Source organism: Oratosquilla oratoria, chromosome 43 (assembly GCF_046742065.1).
Source record: "Oratosquilla oratoria isolate Oo_2021 chromosome 43, ASM4674206v1, whole genome shotgun sequence".
Taxonomy (NCBI): domain Eukaryota; kingdom Metazoa; phylum Arthropoda; class Malacostraca; order Stomatopoda; family Squillidae; genus Oratosquilla; species Oratosquilla oratoria.
This window is the reverse complement of record NC_134819.1, coordinates 10,841,669-10,864,631: the sequence shown is the minus strand read 5'-3', so window position 1 is coordinate 10,864,631 and position 22,963 is coordinate 10,841,669. Positions and strand designations below refer to the sequence as shown.

Sequence of the window (22,963 nt, the reverse complement as noted above, 5' to 3'; positions counted from 1 at the left end):
CTGGGGCTAATCAGGAACGTGCTCTACTTGCGGGAAATGAACTCTACTCACTTCCCGTAAGATACACACACACACCTCTCACGAACATAGCCACGACACACGCACAAACATTTACACTTACATCTACACTTCGACTAAAATTTGCTTCCTTTCTTTCTCTTGTACTGCATCTTCTCATTTCAGTTGAACTCCCACTAAAGATTTTTCCATTTTTCCACCTTTCTCTCCTACTACACCTACTACCATTTTCTGAACTTTTGGTGATATAATCTGATCTTCCTTTCGGCGTCGGCGCCACCGTCCAAGCTCCCAGTCCAGTTCTCCCGAGCCACAACCACCAACAAACCCCTAATCGCTTGTAAATCGCCTGGTGGCAATAGCCTTCTTTTATATGCTACTATCTTTTCATTTTCTTACAGACATTCTTCCCCTCCTACAAAAACTGGTCCCGCGCAAGCGGGTGGTCTTCCCTAGAAATTCAGAATTCAGAATTCAGTACTCAACCAGAATTCTTCTTGTGAAGGTGTGTATTAACAATTCTGTATGTTTGTAGCATAAGTATTATATTGTTATGAGTTATATGTATATGAGTTATATTATACATATGTGCAGTATTATACTCTTATGAGTTATATGTATATGTGCAGAAAATACTGTTGTCTACTTATATTATGTCAGGTTTGTGTATTTACCTAGTTGTATTTTACGGTAAGGGGAGCTATGCTCGTGGGGTCCCGTCTTCATATCTCATTTTATCTAAACTATTTTTAAATTCATGTATTGTTTTTGCACACACCACTTTCTCATCTAACTTGTTCCAACTGTCTATTACTCTGTGAGGAAAGCTGTTCTTTTTCAAATCTCTTCTATAGCTGTCTTTTTTTATTTTCTTTCCGTGTCCTCTTGTATTTCTGTCATCCCATTTTATTAGATTCTCTCTATCAGTAATTTCTATGCCTTTCATGATTCTGTAAATAGCTATCAAATCTCCTCTCTCTCTTCTTTGCTCTAGTGTCTGTAGTTCAAGTTTTTCTAGTCTCTCTTCATATGATAGTTTTGAGAGTGTTGGTGCCAATTTTGTAATTGTGTATTTACCTAGTTGTATTTACCTAGTTGTATTTTGCGGGAAGGGGAGCTATGCTCGTGATGTCCCGCCTTTGTATCTCGCAGTGTCTAGTTTGTTTTTAAACTCATGAATGGTTTTTGCGCATACTATTTCATTGTCCAGTTTGTTCCAAGTGTCCAAAACTCTATGAGGAAAACTGTTTTTCTTCAGTTCTCTTCTATAGCTATGTTTTTTGATTTTGTGTGTTATATTTGTTTTGCGTTTGATGTTCCTATACCATTTCTCTCTCTCTGTTTTCAGAGAATAGTATAAATTCTATGTTGGATAAAGCCTTGTAATAAGGTCTGTGTATTTTTCACAACAATTTATTCAACATAAAATTCTTCTTGTGTGGTACCGGTGTTGACTCAAGGACCACTACACTACTGGTAAGCAGAAACTACTTACCAGAGGCTAGATTGTGACCCATCCTTGTCAACAGCTGCCCAGGAATGGAAGCATTGGCTGAAAACATTTGAAAACTTCTTGGGTGCCCTATCTCAGGAAAACATTGACAAACTGGGTTTACTTACCAACTTTGTGTCACCAAAAATCTATGAGACAATTTCTGAATGTACCGCTTATGATAGTGCTATTGAAATCTTAAAGTCACAGTATGTCAAGCCCACAAATGAAGTTTTTGCACACCACCACCATGGAACTCGCAGCCAGCAAGCTGGAGAATCCTTAGATGAGTACCTTCAAGCCTTGAAAATTCTGAGTAAGGATTGTAATTTCAAGGCCATAACAGCTGTTCAATATTGTGAAGAGTCCATCCGAGATGCCTTTATAAGTGGGGTGCAGTCACCAGCAATAAGGCAACGCCTTCTGGAGAATAAAACTCTAGACCTATCCACTATGTTTGATCAAGCAAGAGCTTTGGATTCAGCTCAAAGGAATTCTGAAATGTACGGTACTCAGCCATCTCAAGTGGTAAGCATTGCAACTCCAGACCCAAGTACCAGCCGAGATGTTACTGTAGAGTCTGCCCCTGTGGCTGCTGCTGTAGGTGCGGTTGTTTCTTCTGCGGACTTTCACGGCATCCCTGCTCAAAGTGTCCCGCACATGAAGCAGTGTGCCATAAATGTCAGAAGAAAGGTCACTTTGCCAAAGTGTGTAGAGCCAAACCATCAACAATGGCTAGTGCACATGTAGACTCCAGTAAATATGCAACACTAGCAACAGTTACTTCTGCAGCTACCCCAACTTCACTCTCAAAGGCAGTTGTAAAAGTCGTTATCAATGGATCAAAGGTAGATGGACTAGTCGACAGTGGCAGCTCTGATAGTTTCATTCACCCAGACCTAGTTATGCACCACTCCTTGGTCGTCCATCAATCATCAGGTGCAGTATCTATGGCGTCAACATCCCTCTCTACTCAGACATCAGGGTTTTGCCAAGTAGACCTCAGAGTTAATGGCCAGGATTATAAAGGTATGTGTTTAACAGTTTTGCCACAACTGTGTTCAGATGTGATTCTTGGTCAAGACTTCCAGAAGATGCATGACAGTGTTACTCTGAGGTATGGAGACCTACCTCCTCTTGTCATTTGTGGACTTGGTACCATAAAGGTGGACCCACCAAAGCTGTTTGGTAACCTTACAGCTGACTGCTGCCCTATATCAGCAAGGTCACGCCGCTATTCATACAACGACCGGATGTTTGTCGAGAAAGAAATTCAAAGATTGCTGAAGGAGGGCATAGTAGAACCTAGTAATTCTCCCTGGCGTGCAAGTTTTTGTTGTGAAAGATGCACTCAAAAAGTGGCGATTGGCCATTGACTACTCAGAGACTATCAATAAATTCACGTTGCTTGATAGCTACCCCCTACCTCTTATCAATGATACAGTTAATAAAATTGCCCGGTACAGAATTTTCAGCACTATTGATTTACAAAGTGCCTATCATCAAGTTTCCATTTGAGAAGAAGATAAACCTTACACCGCATTTGAGGCCAGTGGTGACCTGTACTAGTTTACTTGTATTCCTTTTGGGGTCACCAACAGAGTAGCCTGCTTTCAGCGGATCATGGATTCATTTATTCAAGAGGAACAACTCACTGGAACTTATGCATACTTGGATGACGTGACCATTTGTGGGATGACTCAGGAGGAGCATGATGCTAACCTGAGTTCCTGGAGGCTGCCAAGAAGAAAAACATAAGTTACAATAAGGAGAAGTGTACATTTTCAAGAAAACGACTTAGCATTCTCAGTTATGTGGTAGAAGGTGGTGAAAAATGTCCAGACCCTCAATGACTTCAACCCCTGTGGGAATTGGCAGTGCCTCATAACAAAAAGTCGCTCCATTGAACCCTGGTCCTTTATGCATACTACTCACACTGGATATATGATTATTCGAGCAAAATCCACCCTCTGAGCACCACCACTGTATTCCCTGTGACCAAGAAAGCAGAAGCAGCCTTTAACATTCTCAAGCAGGACATCGAAAATTCAGTAGTTCAAGCAATCTATGAGTCACGGCCGTTTGAAGTAGAAACTGATGCTTCAGAAGTTGCTATTGCAGCAGTTCTCTCCCAAGGTGGACGTCCAGTAGCCTTCTTTTCAAGAACACTGCAAGGACCTGAGAAGTGCTATGCTTCTATAGAAAAAGAAGCTCAGGCCATCACTGAAGCAGTTCGCCATTGGAGGCATTACTTGACGGGCAGGCATTTCACTATAAAGACTGACCAGCGATCTGTGAGGTTTATGTTTGACAAGCAATATAAGAGTAAGATAAAAAATGATAAGATATTACGTTGGCAAATAGAATTATCTTGCTATGATTTTGAGAATATGTATCGACCTGGTCCAGAAAACATTTTCCCTGATATATTCTCAAGGTCCCATTGTGGGGCAGCATGTGATGGACAGGAATCTCTAGTAACACTCAACTAGGCTTTGTGTCTTCCTGGAATCACCCGCTTGTACCATTTTGTTAAGTCTAGGAATATGTCCTACTCAGTGGAAGATGTGCGATAGGTGACCAGATCATGTAAGGTATGAGCAGAAGTTAAAACAAATTTTCATCAGCCAGAAAAGACTCATCTCATAAAAGCTACTCAGCCTTTTGAGCAATTGAATATAGATTTCAAAGGACCTTTGCCCAGTACCAACAAAAATCGATATTTCCTAAACATTGTAGATGAATACTCTGGATTTCCTTTTGTGTTCCCTTGTGCAAAAATGACTACTTGGTACTTCGACCGTAATTAGCTTTATCAGTTGTTTCTATTTTTGGCATGCCTGCCTACATTCACTCAGACAGGGGATCATCTTTCCTGAGCAAAGAACTGCAAGAATTTTTGGTTAGTACAGGAATTTCCTGCAGCAGAACCACAAGCTACAACCCCCAAGGAAAGCAATTACAATGGCTCTAAAGTCCTGTGGTCTACCTACTCAATGTTGGTAATCTGTTCTACCTGATGCTCTTCATTCCATTAATTCGTTATTATGCACGACTACGGATGCTACCCCGCATGGGAGGCTACTGAATTATTCATGTCACTCCTCTACTGGAGCTTCAGTGCCCTCTTGGTTATGTCATCCTGGACCTGTTCTCCTAAAGTGTCATGTTGAAGAATTGGAGCTCCTTTAGGCAAATCCACATTATGCCCACGTTTGCAACCAAAGAAGTGAAGAGACTACAGTATCCACTTCGCACTTAGCCCCTATTAATGAAGGAGCCCAAGATACCCCTGTGGATGCTGCAGAAAATGTCCCTGCCTCTCTAAGGGAGCCAACTGACGCTACTCCTACTGAAACAGGTGACACAGTTCCGCATGCTATTTCAAGACCTCCAGGCCCCGCCCAACCTGGTAAAGAGGCTCCTGTGCAATGAAGGTCTGGTCGTATACATCGCCCACCTAACCGCCTGGATCTATAATGACTGTACTAGATATTTTTTGGTAGCGGGAGAATCTTATGGTAGTACTGCATTGTAGTCATTGATCTGGCAACACTGTGTACTGTAATCATTGATCTGGCAACACTGTGTGGGAAACATTTAATAGCCAGCCATGTTGTTTTCTTGCTGTCAGTACTCAACCAGTATCCTTCTTATGAAGGTGTGTATTAACAATTCTGTATGTTTGTAGCATCAGTATCATATTGTTATGAGTTATATGTATATGAGTTATATAATACATATGTGCAGTATTATACTCTTATGAGTTATGTATATGTGCATAAAATACTGTTGTCTACTTATATTATGTCAGGTTTGTGTGTTATATTTATGTTGTGTGTTTGATATTCCTATACCATTTCTCTCTCTCTGTTTTCAGAGAATAGTATAAATTTTATGTTGAATAAAGCCTTGTAATAAGGTCTGTGTATTTTTCACAACAATGGGTACTTGCCTTTTTGACTTGGATACCTTCCTTGTAAGGGAGAATAGGCCCTTCGTATACACATAGAATAATGATGATGCTAATGATAATAATAATGATATTAATTATATAACAATAATAATAATTGTGATCATCACCATGATCACAATACATACATACAATAAGGCCATCTCCACCTTGGGAGAGGCCAGCTCAAAGCACACACCCACTTTCGTCTATACCCATTCATGAGACATCTCATCCTGGTACCTCATGGATGAAGAGTTATCTGTCTATGCCACACTGCTCAGATCAAAAGCAATGTGGCAATACACAGCATCTCCACATCAGGACCAAAGAGTCAGAGTTAGTTTACCCCCACTACTTCATTATGAGATGATCTACTCAAAATAATAATAATAATAATAATAATATAATTTCAGGCCATGTCATCCCTTCATCCCTTCATAATCTCCTTCCATGACTCCTGTCTTTTGAATTCTCTTCTCTACTTGACAGACATTACTCTAGCATTAAATGCCTCATTTACCCCATCTATCCATCTAATTCTTTATCTTCCAAGAGTATATACATACACCAAGGGCTTTTTGTCCCTTACAAGGTGAGGTAGCCAAAGTCAAATGCATAAATCCACTCCCACCTATCTCATCCCCACATACTCCTCTCCTATTCACCATCCCTCCCTCCCTTTTTACTTGGCTCTTCCTGGATGACAGGCCATCCCTGCATCTCACCCACTGCCCTGGGTCAGAAGCAATGCAGCAAGACACAGCATATCCACAGCAAAGCTGCTTCATTTAATTGTTGACCCCAATTTATCTACCCCTAGAGCAGTGGTTCTTAACCTTTTTCAGTGTCTGTTTCCCCTTGATTATCCAAAAAAAAATTCTCATACCCCCATCCAATATAATTATAATCCAAACATATGAAAAGGATTAGTGATAAACCTTGCTGAGAAATTATTATATATATTCCATTACTGAACTCCTAGGAGTTCAGTAATGGAATATACATATTAACTATAGAAATGATATAATAATTTCTCAGCAAAGTTTGTATCCCTAATCCTTTTCATATGTTTGTATTGAGGGGGAGTGGGTGGGGGATGGGGGTGAGGAAGTATGTATGAGAAATAAATTTACGTAACCTGAAGGGATTTCTCCCCCGTCTTCTCCTTTTCAGCATGGATATTTTTTTTTTTAACATTTTGTTTTAAAATAACTCAGCAAGGAAAAGAACCATATTACAATCATTTTTCTATGTTAGAATATCAAATAAATCAGTATACCCCTCACTTAAAGTTTTCTATGGTGTTAGGGCACTTACAGTGGCCGCAAAAAGTTTGGGCACAAAATTATAGGCTCCCCAACTTTCAGCTAAACTCAAAACATGCAAAAAATACAACTTTCCGCCCAAACTTTTAGTTATTTTTCAATGCTAGCGTTTGTACCCGTATTTAGCCGAGACAATACACACTACTTAGCAACTCTGTTTAGGCGCACTCGATGTCACGTGGAGTCAGTTTCTAAACATCTCTCACGGGGAGTAGTCTTTTTTTTGCGGTGGTCTCTGTTTTTGTGCCTTGATATCTCCGTAATGGGAAGTGGTAAAGAGCTGGGAAGAGACACAGTTGTTACAATCATAACCCTCTATAAGGAGGGTTATAAGTGTAAAGATATTGCTACTTGTGTGGGAATTGGAGTGCGTCAAGTGCAAAAGTAGACCAAGAAATTTCGAGACGGAGGAAGTAACATCATTCCTACTCCAAAGCATCGCTCTGGTCGGCCAAGGAAGATATAAAATCGTACTTCTACGGTTATTAGGAGGCAGTTAGATAAAGATCCAACGCTCACAGCTTGAAAACTGAAAGAAAATAACCCTGCACTGCTGCATGGTGTGTCTGTAAGATGTATTTTTGATCATTTAGCCAAAGATTTACAATACCGTAGTTGCTGTGCTAAAGTTCTTCCCCTCCAAAGTGCAAAAAACATACGTGATCGCATAGCATTTTGCAAGAAATATAAGGATTGGTCCTTAGAAGACTGGGAACGAGTATTGTGGAGTGATGAGTCAACGTTTGTGGTGTCGTCGGGCTGCAGGTCAAAGCGTGTGTGGCGCCCCAGGGGGTCTGACCCTAATGACCCTCACTATACAGCTAAAGTGGTGAAACATGCTGCAAGTGTTATGGTGTGGGGATGCTTTGCATTTGGTGGAGTTGGCAATTTAGTGTTTCTTGCACAAAATGAGAGAGTAAATCAGCACACTTATTTCGAGTTATTGTGTGATAACCTGCCTGAAAGTTTTGAAAAGTGCAATGCTAGTTGGTTTATGCAGGACGGAGCTCTGCTCACACAGCTCGGTCTGTTACCCAATGGTTAGAAGACTGTGGTGTTGATTACTTCAAAACATGGCCTGGAAGTTCTCCAGACCTAAATCCCATTGAGCACATATGGCATATAATTAAAAAACAGCTAAGCTAAAAACAGAAATACAGGATATTTGGGATAATATTATTCCTCAACACGTACAAAACCTGGCAAGATGCATCCCGGCATGTTTGGAGAAGGTCATAAAGCTTAAAGGAAAATTGCTTGGTAAATAAGGTATGTAATAAGCCATTTATAGGTCTTTAAATGATTATTTAAATGTCACAAGTGTTTACATTTGTTACGCGCCCAAACTTTTCGCGGCCACTGTACATTTTCTGTGGTTTCATGTTTTGATGTGTTTTACTTATTTTACAATGTACAGTTGCCCCACTTAGTTTTGGCACAGTTTTAAAAATGTTTCAGACAAGAATAGCAACTCGCCCAGTATTCTTTTTATCACATTTTTGTGTCTGTTCATTTACATGCTTCTGACCCAGGGCAGTGGACAAGGTGCAGGGATGACCCGTCATCCAGGTGCTAAGAAAAGAGGGAGGGTGGAGGGGTGTGGAGTGTATTCAGGGATGGAATGGATGGGAGTGATTTTATGCCTTTTCCTTTTTTGGCTACCTCCCTGGTATGTATGTACCTTAAATAATGTGACAAACAACGAAATACTCAAAATGGTGTAGCAGACGACACATTTTTCTTGACTTACTAATGACATCTATCACTCTTATTTGACAAGTAATACAATTAATATATGTTGCAGAGGAGAGAGAGACAATGCAGGAATCCATTTACGTAGTGGTTGATGGTAGACTAACAACCAGCTTCAAGCTGTGAGTGGTGACAAACTAACCAAAACTAACTTATATACTTATAAGTTATGTTATAACCCTATTATTAAATCAATTATTTTCATTTATTTATTCAGCAGAGGGCTTGTGATTCAATTGTGTTATGTATAATTGTAGGTTAAAGCTAAGGGATAGCAAGTGAAAAGTCAGGTAGAAAGTAAGCTCTGAGCCTTGATGGGTGGTGGGGAGTACAACAGTTTCCCCCCATTACTATGTTAGCCCCTTTTCCACTGTCCAAGTGGTGGATCTGTGTTTAGGCCATGTCCAGGGTCACTATGGGAAATTGGAGTGTTTAATCTTTGAAGAGTATGCTAAGATAAAAGGTAAATTTTGTAAGGTAGACAGCCAACAGCCATACTGGCACCATATACAGTATCTACACTTGTTGCAGGCTTGCAGCATCTTACAGTGACTTTATATGATCAACTACTTGTTTATTTTTATACTCTGTCTAATGCCTCTTTGAATAAGATAGATGCACATATGTGGAGGGATGAATAACATACTTGCACCTGTTTTTATATACTAAATATTTAATATCTGAACAAATTTGGACGAGATAAAAAACAAAACAAAAAACAAGTTTTTTTTAATAAAAAAAAAACACGATTAAAAAACTTCTTTTTTTTCATCACAGTTAACATAACATAATTGGATCACAAGCCCTCTGCTGAATAAATAAATGAAAATAATTTATTTAATAATAGGGTTATAACATAACTTATAAGTATACGAGTTAGTTTTGGTTAGTTTGTCACTGCACTCAACACCACTCACAGCTTAAATCTGGTTGTTAGTCTACCATCGACCACTATGTGAATGGATTCCTGCATTCTCCTCTGCAATGTATATTAATCGTATTACTTGTCAAATATGAGTGATAGATGTCATTAGTAGGTCAAGAAAAATGTGTCATCTGCTACACCATTTTGAGTATTTCACTGTTTGTCACATTTTTTAAGGTAGTTACTATTTAGAAAAAAAAAAAAAAAAAAAAAAAAAAAAAAAAAAAAAATGTAAATAAAAAAAAAAAAAAAAAAAAAAAAAAAAAACATGTAAATGAACAGACTCAAAAGGTCCTGGAGCTGCAACGTCTACGTCGTGGGACCACCCCCCAACCCCAAGAGTTGGGGGCCAAACAGCAGCAACTACCCCTGGCCATCAGCTCTACGCAGATGGCACCGATCCCCGAGGAGGAGCTACGCCTACCTGGGGGAGTACCACAATCCTTTTTTTTTCCAACACACAATGTTACGTTTTTTCTGCACTGAGGGGTCATTTTCCGGCGATCACCCCTCTTCTTCTACTTTTAGCCGGAGATGTAGAGAGCAATCCTGGGCCCACCACAAAATACACATGCCCAACATGCTCTAAACCCATTACTTCGAGCAGACAGACAAAGGGCTCAGTTCAGTGCAATATGTGCAAAAACTGGGCCCACCTCACTTGTACAACACTTGCTGACACAAACCAATACACAAACACTTGGACATGTTCTACCTGCCCTCCAGTAACCCCAATCCCACCTCCCCAACCACAGCCAACACCCTTACCCACTCCCAATTTCCCTTTGCCCTTACCCCCGATTAGTACTCCCCTTCCTTTGTCCCCGATCTCTCCTTTCCCCCCTCTGACCCAGATCCTACACCTTCCCCACTACCACCCCAACCTCAACCCCAAACAGCAACAAACAACACATACAAAACACACAACATCAACATATTACAACACAACATTGACGGAATTAACACTAAAAAACATGAACTTGAACACTTTCTCAAACAACACAACATACACATTGCAATTCTACAAGAAACAAAATTAAGACACTCACACAAAACACCATCATTTCATAATTACACCACCATCAGACAAGACCGGACTGACGGCAATGGCGGTGGACTCATCACCCTGATCCACCATTCCATCTGTTTTGTGGACACAAGTGCCACAACCAAAATTCTCCTCCCTACCACAGATAACACAACTGAAACCCAATCCATTCGTATCCGCACAGGCAACAATTCAACACTAACAATAGTTAACATGTACATTCCCCCCCAATCATCCCCCACAGTTCCAAACACCTTCAGACCTCAACTCAGCCAACTAACCTCAATCCCCAACCTGATCATGGGTGGTGACTTCAACGCCAAGTCGTCTGCCTGGTTTGTCGACAACCCTGACACAGACAGAGGGCTTGATATACAGACTCAATTCGACTCATTGACTATCATGAACAACACGCATAATCATACACATATCCCATACCAAGCCCTCTACACTCCCTCCTCTCCTGATATCACCTTTTGCTCCCCCTGCCTAACCCCAACAACATCATGGAGAGTGGTCGGAGCGGTTGGTTCTGACCACCTTCCAATCATCATCACCACCAAAACAAGATGCACCCCAGCTGGCCACAGACACACTTACACCAATTACAAGAGAGCTAACTGGGAAGCCTTTAATGAAGAGACAGAACAACATTTTGAAACACTTAACAGTACACCAATCACAAACATAAACAATGCTGTGCACGCTTTTAATACAATCATACAAAATGCAGACAAGAGATACATCCCTAGAGGCAACAGAAAATCACACAACCCCAACTTCACACCAGAAATCCAAGGCCTCATCAGACAACGTGACACACTTAAACACGATACCCCCACACCTATCCCTCAAAACATAGCAGACCAAATACAAACACTAAACACTGTGATTGCCAATAAAATACATGAACAAAAAACACAAAATTGGCAAAACTTTATCAATACACTTGATCACAAAACAAACACCAGCAAATTGTACAAAACACTCAACAGCATCACACTATCCAACACTAACACTACACGCTCTCACGCAGCAATAATCACAACAACAGATAATCTACCCTCAAACAGACAACAAGCAAACGCACTCATACGTCATTTCGCACAGACGAGCCATCTTACATCTCACCCTGACGACCGACGCACCATTCGACGTAAGAAAGACTTTCCCACAGACTCAGACTATACACCCTTCATAGACAGTCAGACAAAACTCATAATGCATAGTCTCAAGCACTCATCTGCCTGTGGCCCTGATAACATAAGCAACATCCACCTAAAACACATTGGACCACAAGGTATACACGCACTCACAAACATTGCAAACTACAGCTATTCACACAACACTATACCCGACATCTGGAAGCATGGTAAAATAATCACCATTCCAAAACCGAACAAAGACCCAACAATCCCAACATCGCACCGCCCAATCACACTTCTCTGCACCCCCTCTAAAGTCATTGAACGCCTAATACTTAAACTTGTCACACCATATATTCCCCTTGCTGACTCACAACACGGTTTTAGGCCACTACACTCCACAAACACTCTTCTGACAAACCTCACACAAAGAATTTTAGATGGCATCAATTCAGATAGGCCCCACCACAGAACACTTCTTATAACATTGGACATTAGTAAAGCTTTTGGTGCTATCCCCCGCCACAACCTAACAAATAAAATATATAACACAGACATGCACAATAACACCAAAAGATGGCTGGCCAATTATCTGGCAGGCAGGAATGCTCATGTGTCATATAATGGCCAATCATCGCACATCAGAAACATTAAGAACGGAGTACCACAGGGCTCAGTTCTATCCCCCACATTATTTAATCTATACATGCATGACTTACCCACGCCAGACACCTCAGAAATACAAATCTCTTCCTACGCAGACGACATAACTATCACATGCACACATCGTAACACAGACAAAGCTGCAGAAATAATCCAGCCTTACCTTAACACACTCAACACATGGTTCATCACAAACAGACTCAAAATAGCTCCAACCAAATCTACAGCAACACTTCTCACCAACTGGACAAAAGAACACAAATACATACCTCATCTCTACATCAACAACACTCTAATACCACACACAAACACACCGAAAATTCTTGGTGTAACATACGATACATCCATGTCTTTCAAACAACACCTCACAAACATAAAAAACAAATGCACACCTAGACTTAACGCACTCAAGTCAATCACTGGAACAACATTTGGACAAAACAAAGAAACTAATATAACAATATACAAACAATGCATACGCTCAGTGATGAATTATGCGAGTCCTGCATGGGCTCCTAATCTCAGTGAGACACACCACAACACCCTTCAAATCATACAAAACAAAGCCCTAAAAACAATTACAGGCTGCACAAATACATCACCTACAGACCATTTACACCATGAAACAAAAGTCCTCAAAGTCAAGGACCACCTCGACATGAGAGGCACACAAACACTTGCTGCAGCCACCACAAACACATCACACCCGCTACACTACATAGCAGAACACCCACACACTCCAAGAAACATTAAAACTACACCCATAGACCTTTATTACACACAGATACTCTCTTCTCTTCCTCCACAACCACCAAATACCAGCCTCCGGAAACATATTCATAATCATATCACTCACCGCTCCATTAACACACTGAAAGACAACACACTGCTACATGCCAGACCCCCTGATATCCACCCTTCTGAATCCTCTCTCCCACGTAAGGACAGAGTCCACTTGGCCAGACTGCGATGCGGTCACCACCCAGCACTTCTAAGCTACCAGAAGAGGCTGGACGACCGTGTTGTGAACAGCTGCCCAGGATGTAACACTTCACCCCATACCATACAACACATAATGGAAGACTGCATTATACACAATCATGCACGCAAACAACACAACATACACTCTATAAAGGATTTGTGGGAAAACCCAGTTTCGGCTGTGGCCTTCCTTGGGGAGACGGGACTGCTCGGACAGACAGTCTAGGGAACGACAACAACAACAACAACAGACTCAAAAATGTAATAAAAAAGAATACTGGTTGAGTTGCTATTCTTGTCCGAAACATTTTTAAAACTGTGCCAAAACTAAGTGGGGCATTTGTCCATTGTAAAATAAACAAAACACATCAAAACAAGAAACCACAGAAAATGGAAGTGCCCTAACACCATAGAAGACCTTATGTGAGGGGAATACTGATTTATTTGATATTCTAACATAGAAAAATTATTGTAATATGGTTCTTTTCCTTGCTGAGTTATTTTAAAACAAAATATATAAAAAAAAAACGAACAAAAATATCCATGTTTTTTTTTGTCAATTTTTTTTTTTGCAAAAAAACAACAACAAAAAACAACAACTTTTTCTTAAACAGCACATTCTTTTTTTAGTTGCATCTCTAGGTATATGTATGTATGTATGTATGTAAGTATTACTGAACAAAGATACTTTTTTTTTGTTTTTTTTCAAATTGAGAAAGTCAGTTTGTAGGATACAATGAATGCACATTATGATTTCTCATGGTAAATATACAGTACCATTGCACTGGCTATCATGTCTCATACCCCTAGGATTAAGGTTTTGTTCCCCTTGGGGGTACAGGCACCCCAGGTTAAGAACCACTGCCCTAGAGTAAATAAAATTAATATTATATTCAACAGATTCCAATCATATTCAAGTATGATTTGGAACCCCCTCTTTAACCAATTCAACACACCTCAGTAAAGAACAAAACAATAGGAAGTATTTCCAAAATCTGCTTGTACATACTATGTTCAATTTCACCTATAATCACAATTAAACAGCTTGCACTAATGAATGTGAATTTTGGTGTGCTACTAGAAAAAAAAAAAAAAAAAAAAAAAAAAAAAAATCCTAACCAAAATAACCAAAAAAATTGACACATACTTGGTGGCACATATGGTCCATGGGATATGCCCCATGAAAGGTGTCATTGCCAGTATGGTGAGAATATGTTGTCCACAGACTACATTTGCTCTTAATCTGAAAATATAAGAACAAATTTCTATTGCAACAGTATTAAATAAAATTTTCAAGCAATCATTTGTAATACTATGGCTGGAGATTTAGGGAGTTGACATGTGAAAAGAGAAAATAGTAAAGTACACAAAAGAAAAAAAAGAAAAAAAAGTTATCTACCTTGAGGCAACAAGGATGACAAGAACAAAGGATGTGCGAGAGAAACATTTCGAAAGCCTCTTGTGAACTTGTTTTATTTGATTTGATTTATGAAATTTTTGGCTTGAAGGCCAAGCGCCGGAGCTGGTAGGCCATTCAGCACATATTTATCTTATATAGATAAAAATTCAAGTAAAACAGTAAAATCGATAAACATTCACAAAAACACATCACAACAACATACACTCACAAGCATTTATATACACAATTTTAAATTTCATAAAATAAATTGTTGTCTTTTAAAAACTTTACAACATTCTTCACATGAGCTTCCTCCCCTAAAATTTGTTTAAAAGATAAATTTGTTAAAAAAATTTGCCCTGCGCTTATTAGAGAATGCAGGGCACTGAATTAAAATATGTTTTATTGTAAAAACTACTTGGCAAGTGGGACATTGGGGGGCCAGCCTTTCTGCTCCACTTGCCATCAAAAATTTATGGGTAATGTAGGAATGGCCAATTCTCAATCTTGTTAGAACAATACTTGACCTTCTGTCTAAAGAAGGACACTTCCAAGGGTTCACCAAGGGGTGAATCTCTTTTAACTTGTATTTACCTAGTTGTATTTACCTAGTTGTATTTTGCGGGAAGGGGAGCTATGCTCGTGATGTCCCGCCTTTGTATCTTGCAGTGTCTAGTTTGTTTTTAAACTCATGAATGGTTTTTGCGCATACTATTCCATTGTCCAGTTTGTTCCAAGTGTCCAAAACTCTATGAGGAAAACTGTTTTTCTTCAGTTCTCTTCTATAGCTATGTTTTTTTATTTTCTTTCCATGTCCTCTTGTGTTTCTTTTGTCCCAGTTAAGTAAGTTCTCACTATCGAGTACCTCTGTGCCTTTCATGATTCTGTAGATGGTCAATAGGTCACCTCTCTCTCTTCTTTGCTCCAGTGTCGGTAGCTCCAGTTTAGCCAATCTCTCTTCGTATGATAGGTTTGCAAGTGCAGGTGCCATTTTTGTAGCTGCTCTTTGGATTCTTTCTATTTTCTTTATATTCTTTTTGGTACTGGGGGACCACAATGTCGCTGCATACTCTAATCTAGGCCTTATCAATGTAACCAATATTTTTTTCATCATGTCTTCGTCCAAGTATGTAAACGCCACTTTTATTGATCTTAGCAAGTTGTAAGTCTCCCCGACAATTTTGTTAATCTGTATATCATAGGACAAGTCGTTCGTGATAATTACTCCCAAATCTTTTTCGGATCCTACTTTCTTTACTTCTTTGGTTCCAATTGTATATTTTCCTGATATTCTGTTTTTGCTTTTTCCAAACTCCATTATGCTACACTTCTTAGTATTAAAGTCCACTTCCCATTTCTGACTCCAGTTCCATACCCTATTTAGGTCTGCTTGCAGTGCTTCACAGTCCTCATCAGTTTCTATTTTCCTTAGCAGTTTGGCGTCATCGGCAAAGAAGCTCATGTAGCAGTTCACGTCCTCATCCATGTCATTCATATAGATAGCAAACATTATTGGTGCCAGCACAGATCCTTGCGGTACTCCACTGATCACCTCTTTCCAGTCTGAATATTTTTCTCTGAGCACTACTCTCATCTTTCTACCAGTCAGAAAGTCCTCTATCCATTTTAGTAGGTTTCCCTGTATTCCTCCTATGTGTTCCAGTTTTTTTAGTAGTTTTCTGTGTGGTACTTTGTCAAAGGCTTTTTGCAAGTCTAGGAATGCACAATCAGCCCATCCATTTCTTTCTTGCACTATGTCTATTAGTCTTGAGTAAAAGCATATTAAGTTTGTGGAGCATGTCTGAATCCGAATTGTCTTGGGTTTAATATGTCATTGTCTTCCAGATGTTTTACCCATCTATTCTTGATTATTTTCTCACAAATTTTGGCTATGGTGCTTGTTAGTGATACTGGCCTATAGTTGGTGGGTTCTTCTTTGTTTCCTCCTTTGTGTATTGGTACAATGTTAGCGTTTTTCCAGTCCTCGGGTATCTTTCCTTCTTTGAGTGAGCTGTTTATTAAGATGTGTATTTTGTCTGTTAGTTCTTCTTTGCACTCCTTTAGAATCCAATTTGCAATACCGTCCGGGCCATGTGATTTTCTGACATCCAGCCTTGATAAATGTTCTGATATTTCCTTTAGTGATGCTGTAAACTCATTCATGAGGGGAGATTTCTTGTTTTTGTCTATGTCACAATTTGGTATTTTCTCTCTGGTGAAAACAGATTTAAAGTGATTGTTCATGACTTCGGCCATCTCTAAATCTTCTGTGTATTTTATGTTTCCTTGGCATAGTTTCACCAATTCCTGTTTGTTTTTAAGTTTACCATTCACATACCGATAGAATAGTTTGGGTTGCTCTTTGCATTTGTCTATAATATCCTTCTCATGGTTCCTTTTCTCCTCTCTTCTCACATTAACATACTCATTTCTATAGTTAACATAAATTTGCCATTTGCTTTGTTTTTTGTCTTTTCTCCACTTTTTCCAAGCTTTGTCCCTTCTGTCTTTTGCCTCACTGCATCTTTTGTTGAACCAACATTTAATGTACTCTCTCTCTCTCGCTTTTGTCTTGGTACATGCCTGTTTACCCCTTCATTGTAGTTTTCCATCAATATATTCCATTTCTCTTCCACTGCTGTTTCTTCCCTGTAAAATATTTCCCAGTTTGCATTCCGGAAGAATGTCTTTAGTTTTGTAAAGTCTGTTTTGTTGTACCTCAGTCTTCCTTTCCTATGCTTTTCGTTCCTCTCTATGTCTATTTCTTCCTTTAGTATAGTTTCAATGAGTACATGGTCACTCTTTCCAATTGGTGTCTCATACTGGACTTTATACTTTATACTTTATACTTTATACATCCCCACTTGACTGGGTTAAGACATGTAGCTTGGAAGGCACCAAGATACCAGAACCTTCCTTAACAAGTATTAGAGAAAGATGGTGAAAAAGGAGATGAAGGATAGGGATAGGGGAATTCACAAAGGAAAAGGGTGAGGAACCCCCTATCTATTCACTACCCCAAAAACCTCATCCTAAAACAACTGTCATAGGATGAGGGTGACAAAACCTATGAGTATTCCAGTCCATGGTCAAAGACAAGCTAGGGTCGTCAACAAAAAGACTTTTGGCTCAGTTTTTGTCTGGTAGCTTAGGGCTGACCTCTCCAGTATGGTTGCACCTGGCTGGCACAGCTCAGCCTGTCCTTGCTACATAGAAGCCCCCCCCACTACATCAAAGTACTGGGCCTCGGGGGGGGGGGTGAACTTGTTTGAGATTTGAAGAAAGAAAATTATTTATTTCATGCATCAAAACCAGACCAATGGTGAACCTTTAAGGTGATCAGGGTAACATACCTTATGTGAGCTTGATCAGTTCAAAGAACCCTATCTCCCAGCTTTTTTTCCACCCCTCTCTCTTCTTCACTTCTTACTCTATCCATTCTTGTAATCCCACCATACTTCTCTTACATTTAAATTTCTCCTTTCTATCTCTCTTACATTCAAATTTTCTGCCCCATAATGTAGCACAATCACCCTTTCAAAAAATATTTTCTTTGTGTCTATCTCAAGATATTTCTCATAACCTTTTTCACTCCCCCAAGACTTGTTTCCCCTCTATAATTTATTTCCATCCACAAAATATTTAAAACTACCCACTTCCTCTAACCTCTCTCTTTTAGATATTACTTCCAACTTACACTGACACCCTCACACTTAGTACATTTCACTTCAATTTTACCCACATTTACTTTCTCCCCTCTGTATACCATACCAAATGCATATTCCAGTCTTGGATGGATGAGGTGTATTTACCTAATTGTAGTATACAGGAAAGGAGCAATGCTCATTGGATCCCACTTCTTCTAGTCTCTCTCCCTTAACATTCGTTTCGACTTTGCTGCCATCCTCTCCCCTTGTACATCTCACCACCTTACATTTACCCACATTTATCTCTCCCATCGTCCTCTCTTCACTCTTGACACCCTCCCAACTACACTCCCAAACTCAAACTGGCCCCTCCCTTTCAACTTAGTTTCACGCAATGCCAACACAACCATGAGATCATATTTACATTTGATCTCATGTATTGTTTGAGCTTGGACTATATCACCTAAGCTATTCCACAATTTATACATATATATGGAAAACTGATGTCTTCACATCCGTTAGACATGTGATCTTTCTAAATTTACTCCCATAGCCTCAAAGGCATGCGTGTATTTACCTAGTATTTACCTAGTTGTATTATATGGGAAGGGGAGCTATGCTTGTAGTGACCAGTCTTTGAATTTCTCAGCATGTAGTTTGTTCTTAAATTCTTGTGTGGTTTTTGCACACACTACTGCTTCGTCCAATTTGTTCCAGACATTCAACACCCTGTATTTACCTAGTTGCATCTACCTAGTTGTATTTTATGGGAAGGGGAGCTATGCTCATTGTGTCCCGTTTTCATATCTCGTTTTATCTACAGTTTTTAAATTCGTGTATTGTTTTTGCACACACCACTTTCTCATCTAACTTGTTCAAAACATCTATTACCCTGTGGGGAAAGCTGTTCTTTTTTAGGTCTCTTCTATAACTGTCTTTCTTGATTTTCTTTCCATGTCCTCTTGTATCTCTACTATCCCATTTTATTAGATCCTCTCTATCAATAGTTTCTATGCCTTTCATGAATCTAAAAATAGTTATCAAGTCTCCTCTCTCTCTTCTTTGCTCTACTGTCAAGTTTTGCTAGTCTCTCTTCATATGATAGTTCTGAGAGTGTTGGTGCCAATTTCGTAATTGCTCTTTGTATTGTCTCAAGTTTTGTCATACATTTATTTGTACTTGGTGACCACGTTGTTGCTGCATACTCCAATTTTGGTCTTATCAAAGTAACCGGTATTTTCTTCATCATTTCTTTCTCCAGGTATGTAAATGCCACTTTGATTGTTCTTATTAAATTATAGGTTTCTCCAAAAATGTTGTTTATATGTTTCTCAGGGGACATATTAATAATAATGACTCCCAGGTCCTTCCCATTTTCTACTTTTTTACTTTCTTTCCCAATTTATATGATCTATTCTTTTCTTGCTTTTTCCAAATTTCATTATACTACACTTCTTTATATTGAATTCCATCTCCCACTTTCTACTCCATTCCCATACTTTCTTGTGATCACTCTGTAGCAACTATCTTCTACAGTGTTCACTTCTTTCAACAATTTTGCATCGTCCGCAAAGAAGCTCATATAACTTTCAATTCCTTCATCCATATCATTAATATATATTTATTATATATAGCAAACATTATTGGGGCCAGAACTGTTCCTTGTGGAACTCCACTAATCACTTCATCCCAATTAGAGTGTTTGTTTTTTATCAATACTCTCATTTTTCTTTCATGCAAGAAGTCTTCCATCTACTTCAGCAGTTTGCCCTGTATTCCTCCTGCAGCTTCTAATTTTGTGTCGTTACGAGCAGTAACGGGGCCTTTTTATAATTCTGTGTATCTCCATTTTTTCATATATTTTGTCTTAAGCCCGTTTCCCCATGGAGAGGGCATCAGTTTTGTTTTCTGTAATGTTTTAATTTTAACTGTATTTCGAACAGAGACCACTTCTGTTCAAATCTCTACCTTTGTAAGTTGTCTGCAAGCTGTGATGCAAGATAACATCCCATTATTTGTACGATGTTTGCTTTAAATTAGGAATAAGCAAACTGTGTAAAGACCTGTTGCCGTTTGTGACATCACGTTTTATGTCTAGGTTTTTAGTTTAGGTCTGAAACCCAAGGTACTAATACCCCGTTTTTTGTGGCCAACTCAGTAAGTTGTTTTGAGCCAAATTATGTTATACAGTAGTTGTTATGTTACAGTGTCTGCATGTTCGTAAGAATTAGTCTTAAGCTTCTTACATTATGTTCAGATTCTTTGTAATTTTTTTATATTCTTACGTTTAGCTTGTAGCTGTTAGTAACTAGCACCATTCTATGTTTTTGCAGTTTTCATCTCCTCTAAAATTTCTTCTGCCCCCAAAAGTTTCAATGGCAGCACCCTTAATGTGAAGAGGAAAATGCCTCTTGTAAAGGAGAAAGCCTTCTTTCCTATCGTCAAATAAACTTGGCATCAAGTACTCAGTACATTCTTCCCCTCCCACGTTTGTTTACGTTATGTAACACAGTAAGAGGGGACTAATTCGCTGCACCATAAATTTCTTTAGCAATTTTTTATGTGGCACTTTATCAAAAGCTTTTTTCAGGCCTGGAAATGCACAATCAGCCCATTCATCTCTTTCTTGTATTACATCTATTAGCTTTGAACAGAAACATACTAAGTTTGTGATGCATGATCGTCTTTCTCTAAATCCAAATTGCCTTGGATTTAGTGTGTTTTTTTTTTTCAGATGCCTTACCCATCTAGTTTTCATGATTCTTTCACAAATTTTAGCTATCGTACTTGTAAGAGAGAGTGGTCTATAGTTAGTAGGGTCTTCCTTGTTTCCCCCTTTAGATATTGGTACTATATTTGCTCTTTTCCAATCTTCTGAAACTTTTTCTTCTTTCAATGAACTGCTTTTTAGACTATGCATTTTGTCTGTTAGTTCATTCCTGCTTCTCTAAAAGTCCAGTTTGCCATTTCATCTGGTCCATGCGATTTTCTGACATCGAGATTTCTAAAGTGATTCATTATTTCATTCCATGTCACTTCTATCTCTTTCATAGGGGGGACTTTCTCCTCCCACTCAATATCTCTAGGTTGTATGTTCTCCCTCATAAACACCTATTTAAAATGCTTGTTCATAATTTCTGCCATTTCTATTTTCTCTGTGTATTCATCTCCTTGCCATAGTTTCTCTAATTCTTGTTTGTTTACAAATCTGTAAAATAATTTTGGTGGATCTTCACATTTTTCTATGATATCTTTTTCATACTTTCTCTTTTCTGCTCTGCACACTTGTACATATTCATTTCTATAACAAGTATATATTTTCCATTTATCAAGTTTTTTGTATTTTTTTTCCATTTTATCCAAGCTTTATCCCTTTTGTCTTTTAACTCCCTACATCTTTTGTTGTACCAGCACTTTACATATCCTTTTTCTTGTTTTTGTCTTGGAACATACTTTTCCACTCCTTTATAATTTTTTTTTTTTCAAAATATTCCATTTCTCTTCTACTGTTGTTTCCTCCTTGTGTATCTTCCCACTCAGCTTTTTGAAAGAATTCTCTTATTTTATCAAAATTTGTTTTTCCATAGATCCATCTTCCCTTTCAATATTGTTAATTTTTTTCCATGTATTTCTCCTCATTTAGTTCCAGTTCAACCAATGTGTGGTCACTTATTGGCATCTTATATTCAATCTTGTCCACTATTTCGGGTTCTGATGTGATTATTAGGTCCAGTCTCGATGGTTCTTCCTCATTTCTATACCTAGTATTCTCTTGAATCCATTGTGTCATTGTATGTTCTATAATCATATCAAATAGTACATTTCCCCATAGGTCGTCTCCACCCTTCACTGTCATCTCTTTGCAGCAGATTTCTTTACAATTTAAGTCACCCATTATAACTGTTCTTCCTCCATCTTCCATTATCTTATTTAGTGTTACCCTTGTGTCTTCTAACATACTTTTGTGTTCTCTCTTCCCACGAGGCAGTTTTAGGAGGCACATAATTTACTACAAACTTCCTGCTCTTCCCATCCCTGTCCTCCACTTCCATCATAATCATCTCTATTCTTTCCATATGTGACATTCCTCACATTTATATCCTTCTTAGTCAGGAACATAATTCCACCCCCTTGTTTTACCTCTCTGTTTCTAATCCAATTATTATATGCACCATGTCCTACACTGTTGGGTGGTAGTGGACCTTTCAATTTTGTCTCTACAATTTCCATTATGTCCAGTTCTTTTTCCATCAGGTAACCATTCAGTTTGTTCAAGCCTGTTATTAAGCCATTTATGTTTGTGTAAGACACTTTTAATTTTCTGGTACTTCCATCATGTTTTCTGTTTCATTTTCATTTTTCTCTGCTATGAACCATTTCCTCACTTTCATATCCACTACTCTCTGATAGAGTTTCTTTTTTTCTGACTTTTCTTTTCTCGTTTTTTTTTTCCCCTTAGCTTCTAGTCATTTACCTCATTCCTCTTTATTCATTTCTCTTTTTATTCATACATCTTTATATAGATCACTGTCAGTTAGTAGCCTGTTTTGCTAAGATATTATCTGCTGTCGTTTGTGACCTGAATTTGATCTTAATTACTCTAGACTTATATG

At 38.8% G+C, this 22,963-nt stretch overlaps 2 protein-coding genes across 2 annotated transcripts in view; one reads left to right on the top strand and one right to left on the bottom strand.

The window, feature by feature from the left end:
* Positions 1 to 22,963, bottom strand: part of LOC143021935 (decapping and exoribonuclease protein-like) — a 153,553-nt gene that overhangs the window by 23,919 nt on the left and 106,671 nt on the right. The window contains exon 5 of the mRNA XM_076179826.1: positions 14,452 to 14,547. Within this exon, the coding sequence (XP_076035941.1) occupies positions 14,452 to 14,547 (96 nt within the window). The remainder of the gene's footprint in view (positions 1 to 14,451; positions 14,548 to 22,963) is intronic.
* On the top strand, positions 672 to 2,523 carry LOC143021835 (uncharacterized). The gene is made up of 2 exons (XM_076179604.1): positions 672 to 678; positions 1,500 to 2,523. Exons 1-2 carry the CDS (start codon positions 672 to 674, stop codon positions 2,258 to 2,260), a joined length of 768 nt encoding a protein of 255 aa, XP_076035719.1. The 3' UTR covers positions 2,261 to 2,523.